Raw genomic sequence first — 26,036 nt, forward strand, 5'->3', positions numbered from 1 at the left:
AGCCCCCAGTACATGGTTGTATATTCTAGTTGTAGGTCCTCCCAGTTGTGCTATGTGGGATGCCGCCTCAGCATGCCTTGATGAGCGGTGCCATGTCCGCACCCAGAATCCGAACTGGTGAAACCCTGGGCCACCGAAGTAGAGTGCGTGAACTTAACCACTCAGCCACAGGGTCAGCCTCTATGCTAAGTTTTTTTAAACACTGAAATTTTAAGTGGATAAGGATAAACTTCAGGAAGATGAAGAAAGATATTTGGCATCAGTAGAAAATGGAAGTAAGTTTTAGTGACTGGAAGAGCAAGTTTTGTGTGTTTATGGAAACTACAGTAGATGTCCCCCACGAAAACTTTAGAATTAACATAAAGTAGATCAAAGCAGAAAAAGGGAAAGAAGTAAGAGTCATAAAAGCTCCAAGGCCAGCAAGTCTAGAGTACAACCTGACTGCATGTAGGAATCTGTCCAAAGAGTTATTCAGATGGAAGTGCAGGTAGGGTGGTCAGCAAGAAAAAGGAGTCAAAAGGCAAATGTGGGCAGTAATGACCTGATGTCTAGGGTAGAGAACCTGAACCAAGACCAGTTCCAGCGGCAGCTACCGCCCTACTGTGGATGTAGGCACCAAGCTTGCTCACCTTCGGATTATACTCTGGTTTCACATGCACTTTTTTGCCTAAAGGGAAGTACTGGCTGGAGGATGCTCAAGTCCTGTTCCTTGGCATTTGTATACCTTACTTTAAATGAATAAACTGGTATACGCTGATTGTGAGCTGGTTTCCTGAGGCTTGCTTGTAGAGAGAAAAATTGGTTGGCCAGAGGAAACTAGGATTCAGTCCCTTACCAGTTACAGCTCTTGTTGTAAAGTGATATTTTATAAACCAGCTTCAGAGAACTTGGATGATGTAAGTCTATCTAAAATGGATCTTGTCCTGTTTCTTAGCTTATAAGACTGAGAGTAAGGCTTTGGCCTGTAACCACCTCATCACGCACACCAATTAGGGACTCATGCATCAGCCAGCTGCCTTCTACCAAGAAGTGCCCCTTTGTGTCCCTGGGTACCAGTCATCTCCTTAATGGGCATTTCCACATAAAGTGATGCCATGAAAAGGGACAGGCTCTAACTTCATGGTTACAATATATTACAGGGACATTTCTTAAAGTTCTAAGCCCAGTATGCTTTTGTAGCTACAGTGTCAATTAAATGTTGTCTAGTAACAGGAAAATATGGGAAATAAAACAGAAAAGAGCATTTGTATTTGAAACTCTTGAGAGTAGTTCCAGTTTCCACATTTTAACAAAGACCTACTCTTCACAAAAATCCTATAGAATAGGAGCTATTATAATCTTCAATTTTAAGATAATAAAATTAAGACTCAGAGGAGTTAATTAACTTTCCTAAAATTGCGAACTAGTAAGTGGCATAGCCAGCATTAGCCCAGTTTTTTCCATCCTATATCATAGCAGAAAACAGACAAAAGCAGTTACATGAGACTATAAGACCAGGTGGTAGAAGCAGACAGCAAGGAGAAGTGACAGCTGGAAGCAAAACACAAAACAGAAGGTAATTAGAAAAGGAAAGTAGTTGAGCCTTTCATTATAGACTCATATAGTACTAGAAACTTTAACAGTTCCTAAGGTTATCTCAAAATAATACTTTCAAATGCTCTAAAGATAAAGCTGCCTAATTAAAGATGGCCAAGTCTCACGCAATTGATAAACTTGCCATTTCTCAACACTTCCAAGGTCATTCTCGTTATCTAACGTCGCACATTGCCGTTTCCTTTCTGGCTCAGTTGTACTGTAAGAGCAGAGTACAATAATATATATGTTGAAAAATCTGAGGCATTATCGTACCCTGGAAAGTTTGCTCTACTAAGAGTTAGGAGAACAGGGTTCAGGTCCTGGATCTGCCACTATGGCACAATGCGACCAAGGACTAGTCTTTTATCTTCTCTGAAACTCAGTCTCTTCATCCGTAAAACAAAGACTGACCTAAGTAAGTGTTACAATGATGCCTGTAAAATTTTATTATTCTACAAGATTAAATTATATTTGGTATACTCTGTTTATTAAGATACGGACTTTTTAAAAAAATTGAGGTAAAAAATAAGAAAAATTTGGTGCCTGGGAGGATAATAAACTTAAGTAATCTGAAAATTCCTTTCAGTGAAACATTTCATTTGATCATGTTGTACAATGAGGCACTATTATACTATTCCATGTCACAAATACTAAGATGACAAATCGATTAAAAGATGGATTTAAATAAATTAATGGATAATGATAAATAATTTTTATCAAGGTGAACAGAAACATTTTGGACAAATTCTAAAACTTTGAGGTTGCTAGTACACCAGTTTTATGGGCTCGCTTTAGCATATGGTACAAAATATGTCCAAAAAGGGGCAAATAAACAAGTCTTTTCTTTGAATAGTAAATGGTCTGGGTTTTGCTTATGTATATGCTTCTAAAAACTAATTCTTTTATTTATTCCCCTAAAACTATTTTGTGATAAAGACTGTTAAAGGATCTGTGCCACCAATTCTCTAAGTGATCTGCTAGTCCCACATTAATTTCCTAACATACACCTCCAGCTACCTCATTTTCTACAAAAATCACATTTAACAAACACTAAGTACTTATTGTGTGCCAAGCACTATCCCAAGCATTTCATATGCATTAACTTGTTTTAATCCAGTGAAGTAGAAACTACAATTATCCTCATTTTACAGAAGAGAAAACTGAAGTAGAAGGTTTAAGTAACTTGCCCAAGGTCACACTAGCCTGTTAAGTGGTGAAACAAGAATTAAAATCCAGGTAATCCTCCCCTATGTCTGTGCCCCTAACCACTGTGCTACACTGCCTGCCTTTCTTGTCATGTCCTCAGCTTGAATGTGCACTTTTCGAGGACAAGGAACAAATCTTACATATATTCCCGGTGCCTACAACGTTTCTCTAGTTGGCAGAGCACCTGCCATAAGGTAAGCACTCAGCATGCCTACAGAACTGAACTGAATCTTCATCTTACACTGATAACCTAATCAATCAGAAATGGGCAACAAATTTAAGGAATTATGCTTCTGTTAATTCTCTTAATGCAGACAAAACTCCATATAAGTTATTTTATTTTTAGTGGTAGAGAGATGACACAGGATGGGCAGGATCATGGGACATTGAGATTAAAAGTGAAATACCCTTTCCTTTCTGCCTCTCTCCATCTTCAAGAAGTGTTATTTCCTAAGAGTTTCCTATGGAAATATCTTCAAGTTAAGAAACTGCCTTAAAACTGGTCAGAGGGAGACAAACATTAACTCCCATCAAAAGGAGAAACCTTTCTAGAGTACACAAGGAACTACAACATTCTGCTGTCAGGTAATCTTAGTTTCCAAAGAGAGAGATTAAAGTTTAAAACAGCTAAGGAGAGACAACAATGGATACATCAATGGAAATATTTAACTCTCTTTTTAACAGAAGTAACATTTTCCAACAATTTTACAACTTAACCTATTTTACTTCACTACTTACAGTGCACTTTCCATATCTGCTATATTTTCTTCCATTTTCTGAGACTACATAGAGGTAAATAAAGTTGTCATGAGATCCTACAGCCAGGAGGGTGCCATCTAGAATGAAACAGGAAAAAGTGTTGACTAGAGAAATATATTGATAGATTTATTTATTGTTATTTTATTGGACTTATACCAAATGATATTTTACAAATATTGTTAAATCTCATCAATTTAACTGTTATTTGGTGTTTAATGAATGAATCTTTCTATTACTAAGCACACTTGAAAAACAAGTGGTCCTCTGCTCCAGCACACAATCCTTTCTTGGATTCTAATAGGGGCCTTGGACTCTCCCCTCACTCTAGCCTCATCTCCTAGTTAGCTACAAACTGGCCCCAGGGAGGTTAACCTACTTTTATGGGTCTAAGTACACAGTATTCATACAACAAGCAGAGTGCACAATTGCTCATTTCAGCCGAGCACATATGATCTCTCCAGCTATAGGGCGGTTCTCTTGGGAAGGGACCATCTCTCTTCTTTTATGGTCTCCTCCATTGTACTTACCACGTAACAGATGGTCAATAAAGTCTACTAGCTTGATCTTTGGATTTTAATTGCTACATTTGCAGTAGTTTTTTGTTACTATAGCACAAAAAAAAGCCAAACTGAAACAGAAAGCCTTTTCTGCTCCAAGGTAACTCTTGCCAGGCTTATAGCTTGAAACAAATACTTTTCCTTCCTTGTACAACTCAGAGAATAGTATTGTGTGCTTCCTTTGAAACAACTTAGAAGCAATCAAAAAGATCCTTTGGATCCCACACTAATCCAACAACTACTGAAATATATTTTCGAATATAAGCAAATATCACTCACACTAACTCCAGGGAAGAATGACGTAAATCAAAACCATATTAATAATGGAAAAAGGGAATTGGAATCTTACGAAACTTAACACTGTGAATAAAATACAAAGAATTATTCAAATAAGGCTAAACAAATTTATCAAATTCTTATAATGAGTTGCTAAGTATTTTATCTAATTAACAAACCAGCCATTACTGTGTAACCAGTAACAACATAATTAACTTTTTAAAAACTTGAAGGGCCTATAAAACTTGTGTCTTTTGAATATTACTATAATTTTATATTCTCTCATATACAAAGAAAAGGTTGCTAAATAGCTGTAACATTCAACCTAATACCTATTCAAAATTCTAAGTATGTGTAGTTCCAAAAAAATGGGATTTGATTGCACTGTATTCTGCTTTCAATTGCAAATGCAGCTGTAACAGTTTGTTTTAAATTTATGTTTGCTTGATGATTTAGAATGTTGTTTAACTTTAGCGGATCTTTTGCGGTTTCCTGCAGCAGAATTTAATCTGATGTTGGGGGAATCATATTCAATATTTAACAACGCTAGAGCGTAGAGAAAAAAGTAGTCAGCTTTACTGGAAGTGAAAAGACACAATTACAGAGAAATACTGGGAGTGTCAGGATCGGGGGTAAATCTGCCTACCTACTGAGTAGCGCATCACAGAGAGCTGTTCGTTCCCGTCTGTGTGGATAGAAACTAGATCTCTGGTTTCTGCATCCAGAACAAACCACCTGTTAAGTAAAAATCAAAATCTTCTTCAGATATTTTTAGCATTTACAGAAAAAAAAAAGATTGCTTTTTCTCTTTAATTTTAAGAAATTTTAATAATTCTCTTAAGTATGACATGTTCCTTTCTTCTAATGAACGATGAATTCATTTTGCAAAATGTTGCTAGATAGAATATAAATATACTTATATGGGCCAAGGCATGTTCTCATTTCACTTTAGGTATTCTCTGAATGCCAACTGTGTCTCTTTGCTAGGCACTGTCTAAACAGAAAATAAGATGACAGGATCAGTGTTCTTGAAGATTACACTAGAGCTGAGGAAAAAGAAATGAGCCCACTGAAACAAAGAACAATTGAGGGCCAATCTCAGTGATGGTAACTATGTATAATAGAGGAACTCAGAAGGAAAATGAATGATGACGGAGAGAGAAAAACCTCTAGAGAGGATGCAGGTTATGGGTTCAACTGAACAGTGAGGAAAATAAGTACAAGGAGTTCAGGCAGGAGGAGTGACTGCTGAACAGCTATGGAAGTGTTGAGAAGCATGAATAGTATGAAGGCGGAAGGGAAAGGCAAGGGGCCATTCATTTGGTGTGATTTCAAGGGAACTAGCAGGCAGCATTCTGCCTCTCCAATACCTCCAACACTCCCACAGGGAAGCTCTAAATTCTTTGAAAGACAGTTTTTCATTCACATTTATAGGAAAAGTCAAAATGTAAAAGCCTACTGAGAGGTAAAACAATGACTTAAATTCAACTACATAATAAATTATCAGACCTCTTTCTAAGAGCATTTTGAAGGAAGGGATGGTCCTTCAGAAGAGCATGGTGAGATGTGGTGTACAAAGCAAAGACTGGGAAGTAAGGCCAGACGACTAAAGGCTGAGTAAGTGAGAGGAGGGCAGGTCAGAGACAGCATGCATAGCTGGTTGGAGGAGTTCAGACTTAAGCAGTGCCTGGCTCAGATCAGGCACTAAATAAATATTTGTAGAATGAATAAGTGAACAAATATAAATTAAGTCTTGAACATTACAAAATTAAGTCTTGAACCTTACAAAAGCAAAGTTTACTTAGCAAGAATTACTTACTAGTAGTGCAGTATTCAGGAAGAAATGGTTAGGGTGGGGGGAGGGAATGGGACAAGACTAGGAAAAAAAACACACTGTCTTAATCTCATGTAACTGAATCAGACAACAAGAGCAGCAAGTTTTGTTTTTAATTATTCATATGGGAAAACTTTCACTACTAAAATAAGCCAATAACAGGAATCATAATGACAGTTCCTTTTAATTATGAAGCATTATAACTAATATCTGGAAAGAGACCATTTCCCCTTCAGATTAAAAGAAATATTATTTAGGAGAGAGGAAAGGGCTTGAAAGAATTTTTTTAAAAAAAGAATGTTTAGTGATGTTGCTTAATATGCATTAATGTATTCAAAGTAGAAGATGAAAGACTAAAAGATCCCAACTCTTTACCTATCACTGGAATCCCTCTCTAATTAAACATGTTCATAAATGAATTTTAGTAACTTGTGAGCTATGGGTTGAAACTTCTGGGTGGTTAACCTAATTAATAAATTCTGTCTTCTACTCAGGTAAGAGAAATAGTTTCTATTTGTGAATACTTGAGTTTAAAGGTCAATCAGCAAGAAACTGGCACTCTGAAGCCCTATGCTGCATGTTTACTGATAATTTCCACTTAAAAAGGTACATAAGAAACATACTTTATTGCAAGTGGACAGTACCCATAGACCACTGGTTTCTTCTAAGAATGTGATTCATTAATCAATTTTCATGGCTACCACTGTGAAACTTCTCTAAGCCAAGAAATGCCAAAGCTGATGCCAAGTGAAGTGCCTTTTCAGAGTAAGGGAACTAAATATTCCAACTCAGGCTGAACAGACACACCTAAAGAACAATGAGATACAGTGCCACTCTGTAGGTATAAAGTTTTAAGTTTTTAATGAGTTCATGGAAGCTTTACTATACTTTCTTAGGCATTTGAAAATTATCAATTTTCATTTTGGAGAAGCCCTGATACTGTTTTAAGACTGTTTTCCAAGTGTATTTAATCTTCCCAGGAAAATCGCAAACAATTTTATCTTTTGGAAACTCCCTTAAAAAGTAATAAAAAATCCAGAACGTCTGTTAGTATAACATGTAGAAATCTAAAACTGAGTCATTTACTGGTTAGAGATGGTAGCAATCAAAAAAGGAAAAAAAAAAAAAAAACCCTGCCTACTTTTTCTATTTAATTACTTATCAGAGAATAATTCTACTTTTGGTAATTTTTAGTACTAATTAAATAACTCTGTTATTAAAAGCATACGATTTCCTTATGGACCCCAGCAATAATTTTAAAGCTCCCATCCTTTTCATTGCATGAATTATGTTCTACGTTCAGTAAACACTTTGGGCTCAGGACCTGTGTCCCTAACAAAGGTATGGAGAGAACAACAAATCCTCTAGCAGAGGGAATTTTCTAGAAATAAGTTTTCCGTGTGTTGAACTGTATTCTTATTCCAGGCTTAGAGTAAATACATTAGAACTAAGTTTCTGCTTTGAGGTAATCTGGAACCATTATGGGGCTCTATAGACCTAAAGGACCTAATTAATGGATCTTCCTAAATGTAATTGCTCAGTATCAGAGATGGGAAATCTTTGGCCATATATTTAAAATAATCTGACTTGTAAGTCAAGTACTAAAACATAGTACCCTCTATCTTGATGACTTTTTCAAAAGACAATATGTTGATTTCTTTAGTAGCAAAAAAGAATTGTAAGATTTTAGAGCTGGAAAGTACCATACTTCTAACTCCCTAAATGAATATATATCTGTTTATGAGTTAAAATATATTCATCATAATATAAAGTGTGTACTCTGGGTGGCAGGTTTGTAACTGCCCTCCACCCCTTCCTTCTTTATGATCTTCTAACTTATAAGAATAAGAATGTGGCTTTTACAATCAGAAAAAGGTAAAGCCAAAAACACGAGGAAGAAAAGCCTAATTCTACCCTCTCATTTTACAAATAAGAACAGTGAAATCCTATGATGTCAAAACACCTGACCAGTCATCAACCAACTAGTTAGTGGCAGAACCAGGACAGAGCTTCTGACCCTTGTGCTTTTCACTGTATCACCCCAGGGGAGGGCGTGATCCCATGGAGAGTGCTCTTTAAGATACACTTGCATTTAGGGATTCAGAGAAGAAAAGAGTCAGCAAAGGAGGCAGAATAGGAGTTTATAATCTAACTGGGGAGACAGAATGAGTTCATAAAGTAGTAAATAGTTCAAAGTAATGTGAATTATACAAGTGATAAGGATTATGAAGTTTCAGAGCAGCGAGTGATCACTGAGGATGTGGGTGGTCTAGGATTTCATCACATCAAATATGGCAAGGATAGGTGGGACATAAATAGGTGTAAAGTAGTTGATAAGAAATTACAAAAAGGGCTTGGGTGTATATAAAGGACAACAACTTGACCAGTCTGGCTGGAGAAGTGAGGGAAATATTTTTAATGGGCTTTAAAGGCCAGGCTAAACAAGTTTGGATTCCACTGTTTAGGAACGTTCTAGTCCAGTTGGCTCCTATTTGCTACATTTGCTCAATCCATTCCTCCTGGCTGATATGAGCTCCCAACTCTTCACTGCCTCTTCAAGATCCAAGAACTCCTTCAAGGCAGGACCAATTTCACCTCCTCTGTGAAGCATTCCCTGACCACTCAGGGTCATAGTAATTTCTCCGTTGATCTCCAAGAATTACTGCCTGTTTATTCAAGTAATATGAAACTACCAATATGATATGTTCTTTATCTTTTTACGTGTTATCTAATTAGGTTATAATCTACTTCGAGTAGGGACCATGTCTCATATTTCTTTGTGCCACTCACTGCATCTAGTACAGTGCTTTACAAGTTGTAGGAGCTCAATAAACATTTGAAGAGTAACTCAGAACTGGAGTTATAACAAGGCATAACTCAGGCAGATTCACGCTGATGGAGTTCAAAGACACTTTGCACCCTGGGAAATGAGCTCTGAGTACCCACGGGCCAAGTTAAGTAACACCAAATCACACAGGGAAAAAGCTATTCTTTTCTAATTAGAACTTTTCTCTTTTAATTATGGAAGGAAGTCAGTCTGAGCTTGTGGTAATATGTCTTTGACATCTCCCTTTTGAGCAGAAAGAGCATTTCTCATGCTCAGAACCTTTAGAGTCAACACTATCTGGCTAGAATTTGCTGAGAGTACTTCAGCTACATGGCGGCTTGCCAAGGCTACAGTCACTATCAAGACTTATGAGTTGAGCCAGATCACTTCAGTCTCTCCAGGTCTAGTGTTCTGTGTTTCCACGTCAAAAACTAAGTTAAATTCTTTACCTACTCACTCACCAGGCTCATTTTCCCAGCTTGCTTCCTTGTCAAAGCTGTCACTATCACCGTAGACCAGAAACTCTGGGGTCTTCTTTGAAGTTAGCTCTCTCAGTCTGCCCACTCTCTTTTCATCCCTATATGTTATATCTAGTATGTTCTATATCCTGACTCAATTCTACGGATTTTTCTTTGAAACAATTTCCAGTTTTAACCTATGCTTTTTACTCTCCCTGTCATCACTTCAAGTCTACCGATTTCTCTAATTCTGGGTGTGTCACCTCCATTTACCAGCCTATAAAATTAGTGTGGCAAAAACTCCTTCCTTAAATACTGTATGTTGGCTTGAACATTGGACTGGGTCCAACCAAGACCAGAGTAAAGTTTTGTGTAAACTGCTTGGAGAATTTTCTCTGAGCTGATATAGACTTGATATCCTGATGGGATGGTAAATATATCTGTGGTTTCTCTGAGGTCTAGAAGTGGTATAAAGATTAAGTGCCTTTTCAGAAACTTGTTTAAAAAAACAGGATGGGGAAGGATGATTAATTGGCATCCTGGAAAAATCAAGTAGAATGTATTTTTACCAATAATTCAGAGATTACAACTTTCAAATTCCTAACGCTTCAGGTTCACATATATTGTGAGCTTTATGAAGAACTTTAAATCCCAACAAGAAACCTAAATTTTTAAAAATGAGAGAATGTTATATTTGAAAATCATGTGTGATATGCCTAAGTATAATTTATTAACTGAATGTTTTATAGTCATTGGTCCAATAAATCTAAGATTTTGGTAATGAGTAAAAATTTGATTAACTGATTAAAAATTACTAATATATACTAATTTGTATCCATTTTATGCTTTAAATCTTCATTTCAGTTTTGGAGATATCAGCTGTATTAAAGTCCTTAGTGCCATTATTACCCTGATACCAAAACCAGACAAAGGCATCACAAGACAACTATAAACCAATGTCCCTTATGAATATAGATGCAAAAATCTTCAACAAAATAGTAACAAACTGAATCCAGCAACATATAAAAAGAATATAAACCATGACCAGGTAAGATTTATCTCAAGAACACAAGGTTGATTTAACATACGAAAATCAATTAACGTACTACTCCATATTAATAAAGGACAAAAACCATGTTATCTCCATAGATCAGAAAAGGCATCCGATAAAATCCATCGCCCTTTCATGATTAAAAATTCTCAACAAACTAAGAATAGGAGGAAAATTCTTCAACATGACAAAGGGCATCAACGAAAAACTCAGAACTAACATTATACTTAATGGTAAAAGGCTGAATGCTTTCTCTGCAAGATAGAGAACAAGATAAGGATGACCACTCTCACCATTTCCATTCAGTATCATACTAGAGGTTCTGGTCAGGACAATTAGGCAAGAAAAAGAATAAGCATTCAGATTGGAAAGGAAGAAAACTATTTTTATCTGCAGATTACATCATCTTGTATGTAGAAAATCCTAAGGAATCTACCAAAAAAACTATTAGAACTAAGAAATAAACTCAGCAAAGTTGCAGGATACAAGATCAATATACAAAAAGTAGTTGTATCTATATATACTAGCTATTAATATTCTGAAAATGAAATTGAGAAAACAATTTAATTTAAAATAACATCAAGAGAATGAATAACTTGGGTATAAATTTAACAAATGTGCAAATCTGTACCCCCAAAACTAAAAACACTTTTGGAAGAAACTGAAGAAGATCTAAATAAATGGAACATCTCCTGTTTATAAACTGGAAGACTTAACATTGGTAAGATAGTGACATTCCCCAAATTGATTCATAAAGAAAAAAAATCCGGGGGCCGGCCTGGTGGTACAGTGGTTAAGTTCGCACATTCCGCTTCTCAGTGGCCTGGGGTTTGCAGGTTCGGATCCCAGGTGCGGACATGGCACTGCTTGGCACACCATGCTGTGGTAGGCATCCCACATGTAAAGTTGAGGAAGATGGGCACGGATGTTAGCTCAGGGCCAGGCTTCCTCAGCAAAAAGAAAAAAAGAGGACTGGCAGTAGTTAGCTCAGGGCTAATCTTCCTCAAAAAAAAAAAAGAAAGAAAGAAAGAAATCCTATCAAAATGCCAGCTGGCTTCTTTGTAGAAATTGACAAGATCATCAAGGGATCCTGAATAGCCAAAACAACCTTGCGAAAGAACAAAGTTGGAGGGCTCACATTTCTCAATATCAAAACTTGATGCAAAGCAACAATAATCAAGACAGTGTGGTACTGGCATAAAGATGGATATATATCTATCAATGGAATAGAATTGAGAGCCCAGGCAGACAACCCATATATTTACAGTCAATTTTTTGACAAGGGTGTCAATATCGGGGAAAGAACAGGCTTTTCAACAAATGGTGCTATAACAACTGGATATCCACATGCAAAAGAATGAAGTTGCATATCTACCTTATACTATATACAAAGATTAACTCATGAGTCAGAGACCTAAAGGTAAGAGCTAAAACTGTAAAATTCTTAGAAGAAAACATAGGACTAAATCCTTATGACCAAGAAACATGAGAAAGAATAGATAAACTGGATTATATAAAAATTTAAAACTTTTGTGCCACAAATGTTACCATCAAGAAAGTGACAGACAACTCTTGGAATGAGAGAAAATACTTGCGAATCATATATTGATAAGGTACTGTTATCCAGAATATATAAAGAATTCTTACAACTCAACAATAAAAAGACAAACCAATTCAAAGATGGGCACAGGACTTGAATAGCGTTTCTCTAAAGATGCTATTCAAGTGGCCAATAAGCACATGAAAAAGATACCCAACATCACCACCATCAAAGAAATGCAAATCAAAACCACAATGAAAAAGCACTTCACACCCACTAGGATGGCTGTTATCAAAATACAGACAATGACAAGTGTTGGTGAGGATGTGGAGAAAGTGGAACCCTCATACTTTGCTGGTGGAATATAAAATGGCATAGCTGTTGTGGAAAACAGTTCGGTAGTTCCTCAAAATGTTAAACATAGAGTTATCACATGATGCAGCATGTATACTCCTTGGTATATATGCAACAGAATTCAAAAACATATGTCCACATAAAAACTTGTGAATAAATGTTCACAGCAGCATTATTCATAGTAGCCAAAAAGTGGAAATCACTCACACGTCCATCAACTGATGAAGCAGGTATATGTATACAAAGGAATATTATTTGGCCACAAAAGGAATGAAATACTTAGATATGCTGTACAACATGGAACCTTGAAAACATTATGTTAAGTGAAAGCAGCTAATCACAAAAGATCACACACTGTATGATTCTATTTATATGAAATGTCCAGAATAGGCAAACCTACAGTAGAGACAGAAGGTAGATCAGTTGCCTTAGGCTGGGAGGCAGTGGGCAGGGTAATGGGGAGTGACTGCTAATGGGTACAGGATTTCTTTTTGGATTAATGAAAATGTTCTAAAATTAGTTTGTGACGATCGTTGCACAACCCTGTGAACTTACTAGAAACTACTTAACTGTGTATTTTAAACGGATGGATTATATCTCAATAAAGCTGTTAAAAAGAATCCGCACTATGTGAGGATTAGCATGTTAAGAAAGTACTATGCCCACTTAGGGCTATGCATTTAATTTTTTCCCTTAGACATTATATTAGTAATACATTCTTCAAAATGTAATTTTAGGGGCCAGCCCGGTGGCACAGCGGTTAAGTGTGTACGTTCCACTTCTCGGCGGTCCAAGGCTCGCCGGTTCAGATCCCGGGTGTGGACATGGCACCGCTTGGCATGCCATGCTGTGGTAGGCGTACCACATATAAAGTAGAAGAAGATGGGCACGGATGTTAGCTCAGGGCCAGTCTTCCTCAGCAAAAAGAGGAGCACTGGCAGTAGTTAGCTCAGAGCTAATCTTCCTCAAAAAAAAAAAAGGATAAAAAATGATAATTTTATTTATCACTGTGATAATTTATTCACACTTGTGCTTACTTCCTGATTATAAGAAGTAGAAAATTTCTAGATATGGACATGAAGACATCTTTAAACATTCTGCTAGTCACCTTTTCTGGATCATGGACAATTTGGACACATACTGCATATAGTTAAAAAAAAAAAAAACTTCCTTGTCCTGAGTGTGACTTTTTTCAAGCTTAGCGTCAGTGATAATAATCTGAATGGCTACATTGAGGAATTTTCAGTTTTAGACATCATAGGCAGGTATTCACAGATCTGTGTAAAAAATAATAAATGAGAAAGTTCTCTAAGAATCAACAGAATCTAATCAGATGTGAAACTAAAGACAGGAATTATGTATAGAATGAACACTGATAACTACATCTCTCCTGTAGATTCTAAATAACGCCCAACTCCACACCACAAAGGACTGACTGCCAGCACTTTTCATCTAGTAATCACATCACTCTCATTTATATGGTGTTTTCTAGTCACAACTCCCAGAGGAACCAACTGGTTTAACTTTATTTAGCTTAAGTCACTTAAATTAAGTGACTTTTCATTTTAAGCTTGTTAATGATGACCTCACAGCCACATAAACGTTAGAAAGTAGTTTCAGTGAATTTAAATCAGATCAGTTTTTCCTTAAAAACTGGGGCTCTGTATACATGTGTCTATATTGTATACACACATACACTCCTCCATCCAAGCAAGTGGTGCATCTTAATGATTTAAACACCTCTAACCCTTACATTCCACTCAGTGTTTAATTCCTTTGTTATAGACCACAATAAATGCTGTTAAAATATGTCAGCCAGTGGTTTAACCTTCGGCGATAAACTTTCCTTACAATATTTTCAAGTAATGCTACAAACACCATAACGACATCTCAAAAAGTACTGGTGGAGTAGTGGAAAGAGACAAGCTTGGGAGCCATAGAGAAGCCGAGTTCAAATCCTGACTCAATCACAAGTGACTGAAACCCTACAGGTCTTGGTTTCCTGTCTGTGCAATGGGGATATTAATAAACATTTTCCTGTGCTCTTGTGAAGATTTAAAGTAATAATAAAGAGAATTTAGTACAAGGTCTGTCATCAGATACTGAATAAATGGTGGCTCTTACTCTTATTATTTCATTGACTTTAGCATTTGTGATATCTTTTCAGCTGCACAAAAAACAGATCTGAAGTGAACTCCTTTGTCGTTTTCTGCAAACCAGTACTATAACTCAGGTTGTTTCTTATGTGCTCTAATTTTTTCAGTAAAACAGAAAATAATTTCCTCCAAATCCTACAAAATGATCTGCCATTTGCCTGTCTATTTAGTGCAAGTCTCAGTAATAATCTATTACTGACAGGTATTTTTTTTGGAAACCCGAGATAATAAAGCCACCTATATTTGTAAGTTATCACCAATTACTCTCCCAAGCAGCCTAATTCTAAAATTCAGTTATTTCAGAACCACTCAAATAGCATCTCTAGTTACATACCCACATTTCAAGGTTTACTTTAAAGACATGTTTTTCCATGATTCTGAAAGATTTTGTAGCACTATTTATGAAAAGGAATTTGAATGCTTTGAGTTTCCAGAGGTGTTAATTTGCATCCAAGAGCCAGAGGGAAAACTTGCTACAAAAAAAACCTCTAAATGATTAAATGAACTGGCTCATTTGAAACATTTGTCATATAAACAAAAATATTTACATAAGTGTATTTACAATAGTTTCACCTCATTAGAAATCAGCATTCCACATTTTCTACGGGTTTAACTTTTAGAAATTGACTTCATATTTTTCTTCTGCCTCTTTAAAAAATAAGTTAAGGGGCTGCCATGTGGCAGAGTGGTTAAGTTCACACGCTCCACTTCAGTGGCCCAGGGTTTCACCGGGTTGGATCCTGGGCTGGACCCAGCACCTGCTCATCAGGCCATGCTGAGGTGGCGTCCCACATAGCAGAACCAGAAGGACCTATAACTAGACACACAACTATGTACTGGGGGGCTTTGGAGAGAAAATGACAGAAACAACAACAAAAAAGAAGACTGGCAACAGATGTTAGCTCAGGTGCCAATCTTTAAGAAAAAAAAGAAATTAAGTTATTTGTGATGAGGGCTACTTACTAGTAGAGGCAATAGAAGGCACCCAATTAAAAATATGCAGATAATAAATATATGTTACTCAAAAATCTTGGGAAGGCACTATACAAGCAATTAATGACAATTTCAGGAAATATACCTTTATTATCTACCTGTGTAACATTCAAAAAGACAGGATGACAAAAGCTATAGCACAAATAACTTATAAAAGCTCAACTGCATTATTTCAGCTTCAATTCTCTTCCCTAAAAGAATAAGGAGAGAAATTTTCTGGTAACAGAGAAAATTTCACAAGGGAGGGTCAAGTCTGCTGATTTATCACGCTCTCAATGAAGCCTATCCTGACCACCCTATTTATCATTTTGCAACTGCACCCCCTGCCAATCCCTCTTCCTGTGCTCAACCCTCCCTCACCCATGGCTCTCAACATTTTCTAACTTAATTAGAATAATGTTTATTTTTCATTCTGCCTCCAGCACCCACACACTAAAATGTGGGCTCCACAAGGGCAGGGATTTTGTTTTGCACTCGGATGTAGCCTGAATGCCCACAATTGTCTGACAAATGGTAGGTGCGCAATAAATAATCACTGAATGAGTAAACAAACAGAGAAGAGCAACAAGCATATTAGTGTGCCACTTAAAAGAATAATTCTCCAGATCAGATTGAGAACATTCCTGAATAACAGTTAAACACCCCACCACTTCAGATTACTCAGCTCACATTTCCCTTAAAGACCCTACCTGCCTGAGTGCGTTCCTATGGCCACCACTGTGCCACTTGGATGAAAATCTGCACAGTGTCCTGGTTCCTAGAAGAGAGACAGACAGCTGTTGGGGAGTACATGAGAAAGTCTCCCTAGATCTATGGGAATAGTGGCAAAAACATATTTGAAAATAACATGTTTCATACAAACATGGAATTCCAATCAACTTTATTATAACCAATGGGAAACACCACATGGACATGAGAGGAAAAGGAATTTCAGAGCAGGAAGGGGATATGCTGGCAGAGTGGTGAGGGGAAAGGACAACCAGCTCGTGGCTAGGCAGTGGAACAATAATAAGGATACTAACAAACATTTGTACAGTTCTTCAGAGTCTGCAAAGAACGTGCATACATTTTTTGGGCTAGAAAAGGTGGATATCTGGGTGGAGTAGGGAGAAAATACAGTAAGAGACCAACTCAAAAAGAAGACAGTAGAGTCTGTTAGTGAGCAGCACTTACTGAAACCAACTGCACCACCACCAGAGGCCCAAACATTTCCCTAACAATTGATGCTCCATAAATATGTGAAATCTTTTTTGATTTTTACTACTAAAACTGACAGAAAAATTGAGTTTGCCCTGCTACCTTGCTTCTTTAGAGTGGGTTCATATTATACTTTGTGAGTAAACAGTCTCCCCTCCCCGCACCCTCTTTACTAAACTATGTAAATACACTTGGTTTTAACCAATGCTGAGTCCTTTTTCCTTTGCTACTCCCAACTGCCAGTTTAGGGAGTTTCTGTGGGGAGATTATAATCACATTTTGCTTTACTTACATCTACAAGCCTTGTCCATTCCAGCCTGTGTTCCACTGAGTTCCACATGCACACCTGTCTGTCCTGAGCACATGTCAGGAGCAAATCTTTGAAAGGATGTGTGGCAAGACCCCAAAGCTCATCTGTATGACCCTGAAAATAAAATACAACCATTTTTCTAAGAAACAAAGAGTCTCATCAAGAATATTCAGTTAAGGGGGCTGGCCCTGTGGCCTAGTGGTTAAGTTTGGTGCGCTCTGCTTTGCCAGCCTGGGTTCGGTTCCTGGATGTGAAGCTACACCACTCTTCGGTGCCATGCTGTGGTGGTGCCCCACAGACAAAACAGAGGAAGACTGGCACAGATGTTAGCTCAGGGTGAATCTTCTTCAAGCAAAAAGAGGAAGATTTGCAACAGATATTAGCTCAGGGCGAATCTTCATTAGAAAAAAAAAAATTCAGTTAATGGTGAAAACTATATAGCTTAAGGGCCAGCCCCAGTGGCCTAGTGGTTACACTCAGCCCATTCTGCTTCAGCAGCCTGGATTTGGTTCCCAGGCATGGACCTACACTACCCTGTTAGTGGCCCACATACTGAAAAATAGAGGAAGACTGGCATGGATGTTAGCTCATGGCCAATCTCCCTCAGCAAAACAAACCATATTGCTTACCTGTACTTCTATTTGGAAGCCATCATTAAATGTTCCTCGTAAAATAAAATTTCGTGATGTGCCTACTAAAAATTGATCTCCTTTTCCCTCTGCTACAGCTCTGATTGTTCCATACTGATCAGGAACCTAAAAAACAAATTTGTAAAGTCACCATACACATACTAACATACATTAATTACTACCTGAAAACTGCATTTATAGCTGTAAGTGATTACGGGGTAATAAACAACAGAACTCCAAATTTGAAAGTAATACGGTAATCCTACGCTAATAACAATTTATTTGTTCAGATAATTACATTTTATGACACACAAGTTATAATGAATTATTATCAACATTCTTTGCTTCAGGCAATTTTAAATCTATATTTTATGATTTCAAGAGTTAAGGGCTAGGAGTAGGGGAAAAAGGAATGAGTTCTATTAGATCACGTGAAGAATGTAGTCTGGTTTTGTTATTTACTAGCTATGTTATTTTGGGTAAGTCATTCAACCTAAGACAAATGTCTTTATCTGTAACATGGGGATAATACTACTACATGCCCTTCCTACTACTGATTATTATAAGGATCAAAATGTAAGAATAGTACATGGGAAATTTCCTTGCAACTAAAAAGCAATATATTGTAAAGTGTTAAGTGCCATTAAGAGGACTCCTTGGAAGATCAATCTTACTTAATGCACTACATGGTATACTCTCAGTGAATGTTATATTAATAATTTAATAAGCCCAAACAATGACTCTTTCTGAAATAATGCTGTTCTTTCTTATGAAGTAGGATCCAAAATGACTCCTAAAAGCACAAAGAACTGAATTTTAAAAGTAACCTAAATTTGTTAGAAATGGCAAAAGGAAGAATGAACTAGATGGTGTAGGTTTTGATTACAAAGGATATCAGTTTTATCTGTGAAGAAAATAAATGGTAAAAGAAGTGGCATTTCCACTACGAACTTAAGGATGTGATAAAGCCACTCTTTCTTATCTATCTTCCTGGAAATAAAACCCAAGAGCAGTACTATCAGGATCCTCTTTTTTAGAGAAGATTTTGTCTGGAGAGCATGTTATGTGTAGAAAACAGTGAACATAAATTCTAAATTTAAGTCACCAAGAAATAGAAGCAATATTAAACTCCATGAGATTTGCCCTTGTTTTGAGAATCACTGATCTAAAATACTATTCGTAATCATTTCACTTCCTGACACCTCAATTCAATCAGCAAACTTTCACTGAGCACATTACACCTGTCAGGTTTTATGGATACACTTGATTCACGCCACGAAGCAGACATGTACATAGATCATTAGCAATATTAAGCCCACTGTTTAAAAGATTATTTTCAATTTTTAAAATTAAACTGGTCATTTTGTATACCTTGGATTTTGATACAGTATTTGATGAATGTTTGTTGAATTTTAAGTTTGCATGGCTATATTTTTGGATCACTAAGAAATAATCTCAGAAGTAAACAAGGAAGTTAATTACTCTCCCCAATCTTTTTTTATTCTTTCAAATTATTTTGTTTAACGAAGGTCCTTTTTTCCTTGAGGGAATGAAATGAGAAGAACGTGCACCAATTTCCCAGAAAAGTATGTTATCTTAATGTGGGACAAACGACATGAGTTTAGAGGGTTTAATATTTTTAAATTTTTATGGTGCATTTCCATCCTTACCTCTATTTCTCTTTCAGGATTCAGATCATGATCCCACAGAATTATTTTTCTGTCTTTCCCTCCTCCAGTTAATAACATCCCATTTCTCATCTGACAAAGTGTGAACACACTGCCATCATGAGCTTTGATTTGTTTGCTGATCTGATAAACACCTAATATGACAAGGGAAAAATAAAAATACTAGTGATAACATTTTCCATCAGACTTTAGTGTCTTTTGGAAGAAAACTTTAGCAGAACCATAGAGTGAATAATCAAAAGTTCCTATGACTCAACAAGCAAAAACCTATTTTCAGCAAGTCTTCTGCAAGGCTAATACAATCCTTCGCATTTATGTCAATATTTAGTTACTCTGAAAATATTTCAAAATAGATTCTTACAAAAAAGCAAGCTAAAGTAGTGATAATTCCACAGACAACAGAGGATACATTAGCCTCAGAACTTGACCAGCTCTTAATAATCATCTTATATGGTACTTAGGGCAGGTATTACTCTTCTGATTTTAGAGCTGAGGACACAGAGGTATGGAAGTGGCTTAACCAGCACCACACAGTTAGCTAGTTACAAAGCTGTGATTAGAACTCAAGCCTCTTCACTCCATGTTCAAGTTTGCAAAAAAGCCTTCATTTGCTGCTGAGTAACAGTCATAACATTTAACAACCACTTTGACCTGGAGGCCTTCTCCTCTGCCAAGGATTACTGCCTTTATTTGCTGAGATATGAAGGACTGGGGAAGCTAGTGGGGCAGAAGTGGGCACTGGCAGCTTGGAACAGTGGCTTTTGACCAACCAGAGACGTATTTTAGTATTTTAAAAACTGGTCTGGCTATACCCAATGTGATGGTTGAATGACAAAACAGCTTTCTTGTATGCTCAGAGCACTTCACAAGTACCCAGGAAGGGACAAGGCAGGTACATAAAAAATAATTTTAAGTAAAGTCCATGTGCAGATTAAAAGAAAAAAAGAAAGACATATATATATATATATATATATATAAAGAATCAGATCCTCTTTCTTACGAGTGAGAATAAGATTTTAGTACTCAAACCTTTTTCTTTGGTATTCATTATGCCTTACTCAAAGAAGCTCTTTATCTGGCTAGTGAGGCTGGCAGACAAGAGTAAAACTTTCTGGAAGATGATATCTTGCAGAGTTAGTTACCAGGTTCAAAATGGGAAGGTAGAACCTTGTTTAAATATGGCCAAAGTCAGTCAATAAATAGACCTTAGACCCCTTGGAAAAATGAAAAATATTACAAATTTAAAAATAATTCAGTGGAGGAAATGGGTGAATGAGTTCAAAAGGTACAAACTCTCAGTTATAACATAAATAAGTCGTCGGAATTTGATGCACAGCATGGTGACTATAATTAACAATACCGTATTGTATATCTGAAAGTTGCAAAGATAGTAGATCTTACAAATTCTCATCACAAGAGAAAAATTTGTAACTATGTGAAGTGATAGATGTTAACTAAACTTACTGTGGTAATCATTTTGCAATATATACATATATCAAATCATTATGCTATACACCTTAAACTCACACAATATTAGATGTCAATTATAGCTCAATAAAACTGGAAGAAAACTGTTCATTTTCTAAAATGATTCATTAACTGATGAATGGATTAAAAAAATGTGGTATATCTACAGCATGGAATATTATTCAGCCATAAAAAGGAATGAGGTACGGATACACGCTGCAACATGGATGAACTCTGAAAACATTAAGGTTCGAGTGAAAAAAATCAGTCACAGAAGACCACATATTGTATAATTCCATTTATATGAAATGTCCAAAACAGGCAAATCCATAAAAACCAAAAGCAGACAAATGGTTGCTAGAGGCTGAGGGGAAGGAGGACTGGGAAGTGACTGCTAAATGGGCAGTGTTTCTTTTTGGGGTGTTGAAAACGTTCTGAAGTTAGATAGTGGTGATGGTTGCACAACTCTGTGAATCTACTAAAAACCACTGACTTGTACATTTTAAAAGGGTGAATCTTATGGTATGTGAATTATATCTCAATAAAGTTGTTATTGAGATTGTTCATTTTTACTCATCTTTCTATTTGAGCTGCCATTATATTTCAAAAATTAACTAAAATTTATAGGGTTTTGGTATCCTAAAAAAAATTATGCTAACGTTGACTCTAAAAATTACTCACTGTGAGGGTGCTAGTGGCACAAATGCTTAAGATGGGTATATTTGGCAACGAGAAAGGAAAGCGCTTGCCCAATTCAGCAGAGCTGGGAGCAGAACTCCAACAAACTTGCTATTCAGGTCAACTGCCTCAGCTCACATCAACATTCATCACCTGAAAATATTTCAAACATTGAACAACGTAATTGTGTCCAGTAGGATAGCAAGCCATTATCTATTACGGCTTTGATGTGACCAAGAGAGAAAGGGCATTTGAGAGATGTGAATTTTCTGGGGGGAACTGTTGGCTTTATTTGGGTACTTTAAAAAAAAAAAGAAGCAAAGGGCTTATTTCCTCTAGCATGGTTAAATTAACAAGAATAGCTTGAAAGTACCATGTAAAAAATTACAAAAAACAGAGGTGTGGAGTTTCACAGATTTCAGTCAGAATGCAGGAAAATGAAATATAGTTTTTCTATCTTTAATTTCAGTCTACCATACTTCTAAACAGGACAAACACCTTGTTAAACATTTTAAGATGTTCCTAGAATGATGGAATGTTAGAAAACAGAAAGTAAAGCTGAAGAACAAATGCTTCATCAAGAATAAAAATATTCTAGGGCCGAGTGGTTAAGTGTGCACGTTCTGCTTTGACGGCCCAGGGTTTCACCGGTTCGGATCCCGGGTGTGGACACAGCACCGCTCGTCAAGCCACACTGAGGCGGCGTCCCACATGCCACAACTAGAAAGACCCACAACTAAAAATACACAAATATGTAGCGGGGGGCTTTGGGGAGAAAAACGAAAAATAAAATCTTCAAAAAAAAAATAAAAATAGTCTATTACAGTGGTCAACTCTGTGACATTCCCACTCTCGACCTCCCACCAGGAAAGTTATCTCCTGAGGAGGACCTAACACTAATTTAGGTAAAAAAATTTCTGTGCTTCAAATTTAAACAAATTACCAAAGCTCCCTTTAGATAGTATTTACCTATAAAACAAATTTATAGTCAAAGATTTCCTTCTCATGGGCCTGTATTTCGACATCCCAATTTAAGCCAAATAATGTTTGAAATACCTGCCATGAAAAATAATTATCCTTGAATTTAAAACTTACTGTACTTCCAGGAATAATCATGGCCAAGTACTATCCAAGCTTAATTGCAAATCTCCCCCTTTCTTCTCATCTCTAACAGAAACAAAGTTTCCATAAAAAGCAAGTTTACCTTGACTGCCAAATAAAGATCATTTGGAAGGCTTTCTGTGCCTGTTTAACCATAGAATCAAATGTCAGGGAGACTCTGAAATTTACATTATATTCTTAGCAACTGGGAAAATGGGCCCTTGTTGATTATTTGGAGAGCAGGTATAAAATGGTGGTGTTTCTTAGTTTCTTAAAGGAACTTGACAAAGATTTAAGAATAACATTTTAATAGGGGGTGCTGCAAATACTCTCAACTTCCCCTCCCTCACTTAAAAAATTACGAACTATTTCATATAAAAGATTTTGAACTGTTTCATATATGAAGGAAGTAACAAATACCTTGTACCCACATAAGAAACAGAAAATACTGAAACAACCTAAGTGTCTACCGACAAATGAATGGATAAAGAAAATGTGGTGTATATATACAATGGATTAAAAAAAAGGAAATCCTGACATTTGTTAAAAACATGGATGGACCTAGAGGGCATTATGCTAAGTGAAACAGACAGAGAAAGACAAATACTGCATGATCTCACTTACATGTGAAATCTAAAATATATGAACTCATACATACAGAACAGACTGGTGGTTGCTCGAGGCAGAGAGGGGTAGGGAAATGGGTAAAGGTGGTGAAAAGGTACAAACTTCCAGTTACAAGATAAGTAAGATCTGGGGATTTAATGCGCAGCATGGTGACTATAGCTAACAATGCTGTATTGTATATTTGAAAGTTGCTAAGAGAGTAGATCTTAAAAGTTCTCATCACAAGAAAAAAAATATAAGTATGTGAGCTGTGGTAATCATTTTGCAATGTATACATATATCAAATGATTATGTTGTACACCTTAAACGGTACAATATGTCGATTATAGCTCAATAAAACTGAGGGAAAAAAAGAAATTGAAAATACTAATTACTTTGAAGATTCCTATGAATTTACATTTAAGGTAAAGAAAAAATGGTTTGGAAGCAAGAAGAAAATATATAGAGTGCTTATGAGGCATAAAATCCAGTTTTGGTTTGTCTATTTACCAGACTAAAAGGAAGCTACAAAGTTTTACTTCTGCCATCCAAAAAATGTCCCTTTATCAGACATGACATCACAGTATACTCAAATTTTGGTTGATAAGACTGCCACAGGTGCAGAAATGTCATATTAGGGAATATGCAAACTGGATCAACCTAGTGAAATTTTTGGCAAGAATTTAAAAATGGAAACTTTGAGCATCTGCCCTGATCTGGACTTACACATTTCACAGCACTCACCAAATCCTTCCCAGCCATATTTACAGAACTGAAAACCCCAAACATAAAGGAAGAAACAAAATTCTTGGCAAGTTTGCCCATAATAGGGTCAGTCGTGTAGCCGAGTACAACACAGGCCATTCCATGTGCCCAGCAGTTTACAAGACTAGATTTCCTGTTTCCTGTTCATGCACCGGCAGATTTTCTTTGCACAAAGGCTAAGCTGCAAGTTTTTCAGACAAAAACCAAAATAAACACCACCAATGAACCTCTCTGTGCCTGCCACCTCAACACACATTAAGGCTAATGAAGGGTACATTCCTACCCAGACTGCTCAGTGTCAGAGGATAACACGTCAACCATTTAAATCACTGTTTGAGACACAATGCTATTCCCTGGCATTTCTGATACTGAACAAACGTACCCAGGAAAAAGAAAAGAGAGCTAAGAGGGAAAGGTAGTTGATAATACTGTTGTCCTAATTTTCTTTTTTCTTAAGAATCCTCAACCCACTGCCATCCTTCTCATATGCAAATTCTGAACCTAAACTGAATGAAAGGGGCTAGGAATACATGGCCAATGACTGAGATCAGGGTCATTGGATACAACTTAAGGATTATCCTTTTTAACTTCTGAATATGTCTAATTCAATTCAACTGTCAAACTTAGAAATTCAGATGAATGGATATGGAAAACACTAATCTAGTATATTGCCTAAAAAATATAGTATGAAAATCTTCACAATCACAAGACATTTACAATACAAATTCCACATTTCAGTGAAAATTGTGCTTTCATCAGCACCACTCATCTTTTATTCCAACACTGACACCCAAAGGTAAGATTAAAGTCATTTCCTTAATAAAATATTTAACAAACAATTTTCAAACAGCTTGTACCAAATGCCAGACATTGTGTTAGAAAGTCTATGAGAAAAGACAGGCATATAAACTGGCTCTTTCCTTCTGAGCTGGGGACCAAGGATTCTCTTTTTTCATAAGCCACTTGTGGTGATTCCCATGGTCCAACGCACACTCCAGAGAGACAAAGGGAAGGAGTTGTTTCAGTGTGTTTGAGGTGAGGCAGATAAATAAGAAACCAGGGCGGGGCCGGCCCGGTGGCACAAAGGTTAAGTTCGCACATTCCGCTTCTCGGCGGTCTGGGGGTTCGCTGGTTTGGGTCCCGGGGGCGGACATGGCACCGCTTGGCAAAAGCCATGCTGTGGTAGGCATCCCACGTATAAAGTGGAAGAAGATGGGCATGGATGTTAGCTCAGGGCCAGTCTTCCTCAGCAAAAAGAAGAGGATTGGCAGTAGTTAGCTCAGGGCTAATCTTCCTCAAAAAAACAAACCAGGGCATGCTGTTCTGCCAATCCTCAGGAGAACTGTCTCAGGAATCCCAGATCGGTTCCCTAGCACCTCCTTTCTCTCTATTTTTTTTTTTTGGTGGAACTCAGAGACTGATTAGTCTAGCTAGTTTTCTTTCTACTGCTACCACCTGTTGCTGCTAATAGTCTCTCTCTGCCCCCAAGGCACTGATTTTAGAACAAGGTCACTAATTTTTCTCTCATAACCTTCTACTTTGAAGGAAGTACATGGTTTGGACACTTGTTCAGTTTTATTGTTCTTAAACAGTAAGGAAAAACGGGGTTTTAAAGAGGCTATTTTCAATATCCTTCCTCTAATTTTTTCATCTACCATAGAAAAGCACAAAGTAGACCTATATATTTGGGTACAAATGGGACTTAAGAATAAAATATATCTTTATGTCTGAGGAAACTCAATTTAAGGTAAAGCTGAGTGAATGCCAAGGCCCACTATTGGGGCTGGGAAGAGGGGCTGTAGTGAGAAAAAGAAGGGGATTGAACTATGAGCTTATTCTTTTTCTCTCCCCTCTCCCATTTTATCACATAGCCACACATACTGCCCTCACAGATACCTCCAGACCCAGCCCAGGGGAGAGGGAAGCCTGTAGTCTGTTGCTATGTTGGAAAAAAAGAGAAGAGACAGGTAGGAAATGTGCCACAAATGTAGTAATTGGGGCTTTCTATA

General features: G+C 36.9%; 1 protein-coding gene across 2 annotated transcripts in view; it reads right to left on the reverse strand.

The window, feature by feature from the left end:
- EML4 (EMAP like 4) overlaps positions 1-26,036 on the reverse strand; it is a 156,920-nt gene that overhangs the window by 13,706 nt on the left and 117,178 nt on the right. For both annotated transcript variants that reach the window (XM_046661412.1, XM_046661411.1), the window contains 6 exons: positions 19,393-19,544; positions 17,723-17,848; positions 17,076-17,207; positions 16,276-16,343; positions 5,020-5,108; positions 3,520-3,617 (listed from right to left, as the gene is read on the reverse strand). In XM_046661412.1, coding sequence (XP_046517368.1) covers positions 3,520-3,617; positions 5,020-5,108; positions 16,276-16,343; positions 17,076-17,207; positions 17,723-17,848; positions 19,393-19,544 — 665 coding nt within the window. The remainder of the gene's footprint in view (positions 1-3,519; positions 3,618-5,019; positions 5,109-16,275; positions 16,344-17,075; positions 17,208-17,722; positions 17,849-19,392; positions 19,545-26,036) is intronic.

This window comes from Equus quagga, chromosome 5 (assembly GCF_021613505.1).
Source record: "Equus quagga isolate Etosha38 chromosome 5, UCLA_HA_Equagga_1.0, whole genome shotgun sequence".
NCBI classification, from domain to species: Eukaryota; Metazoa; Chordata; class Mammalia; order Perissodactyla; family Equidae; genus Equus; species Equus quagga.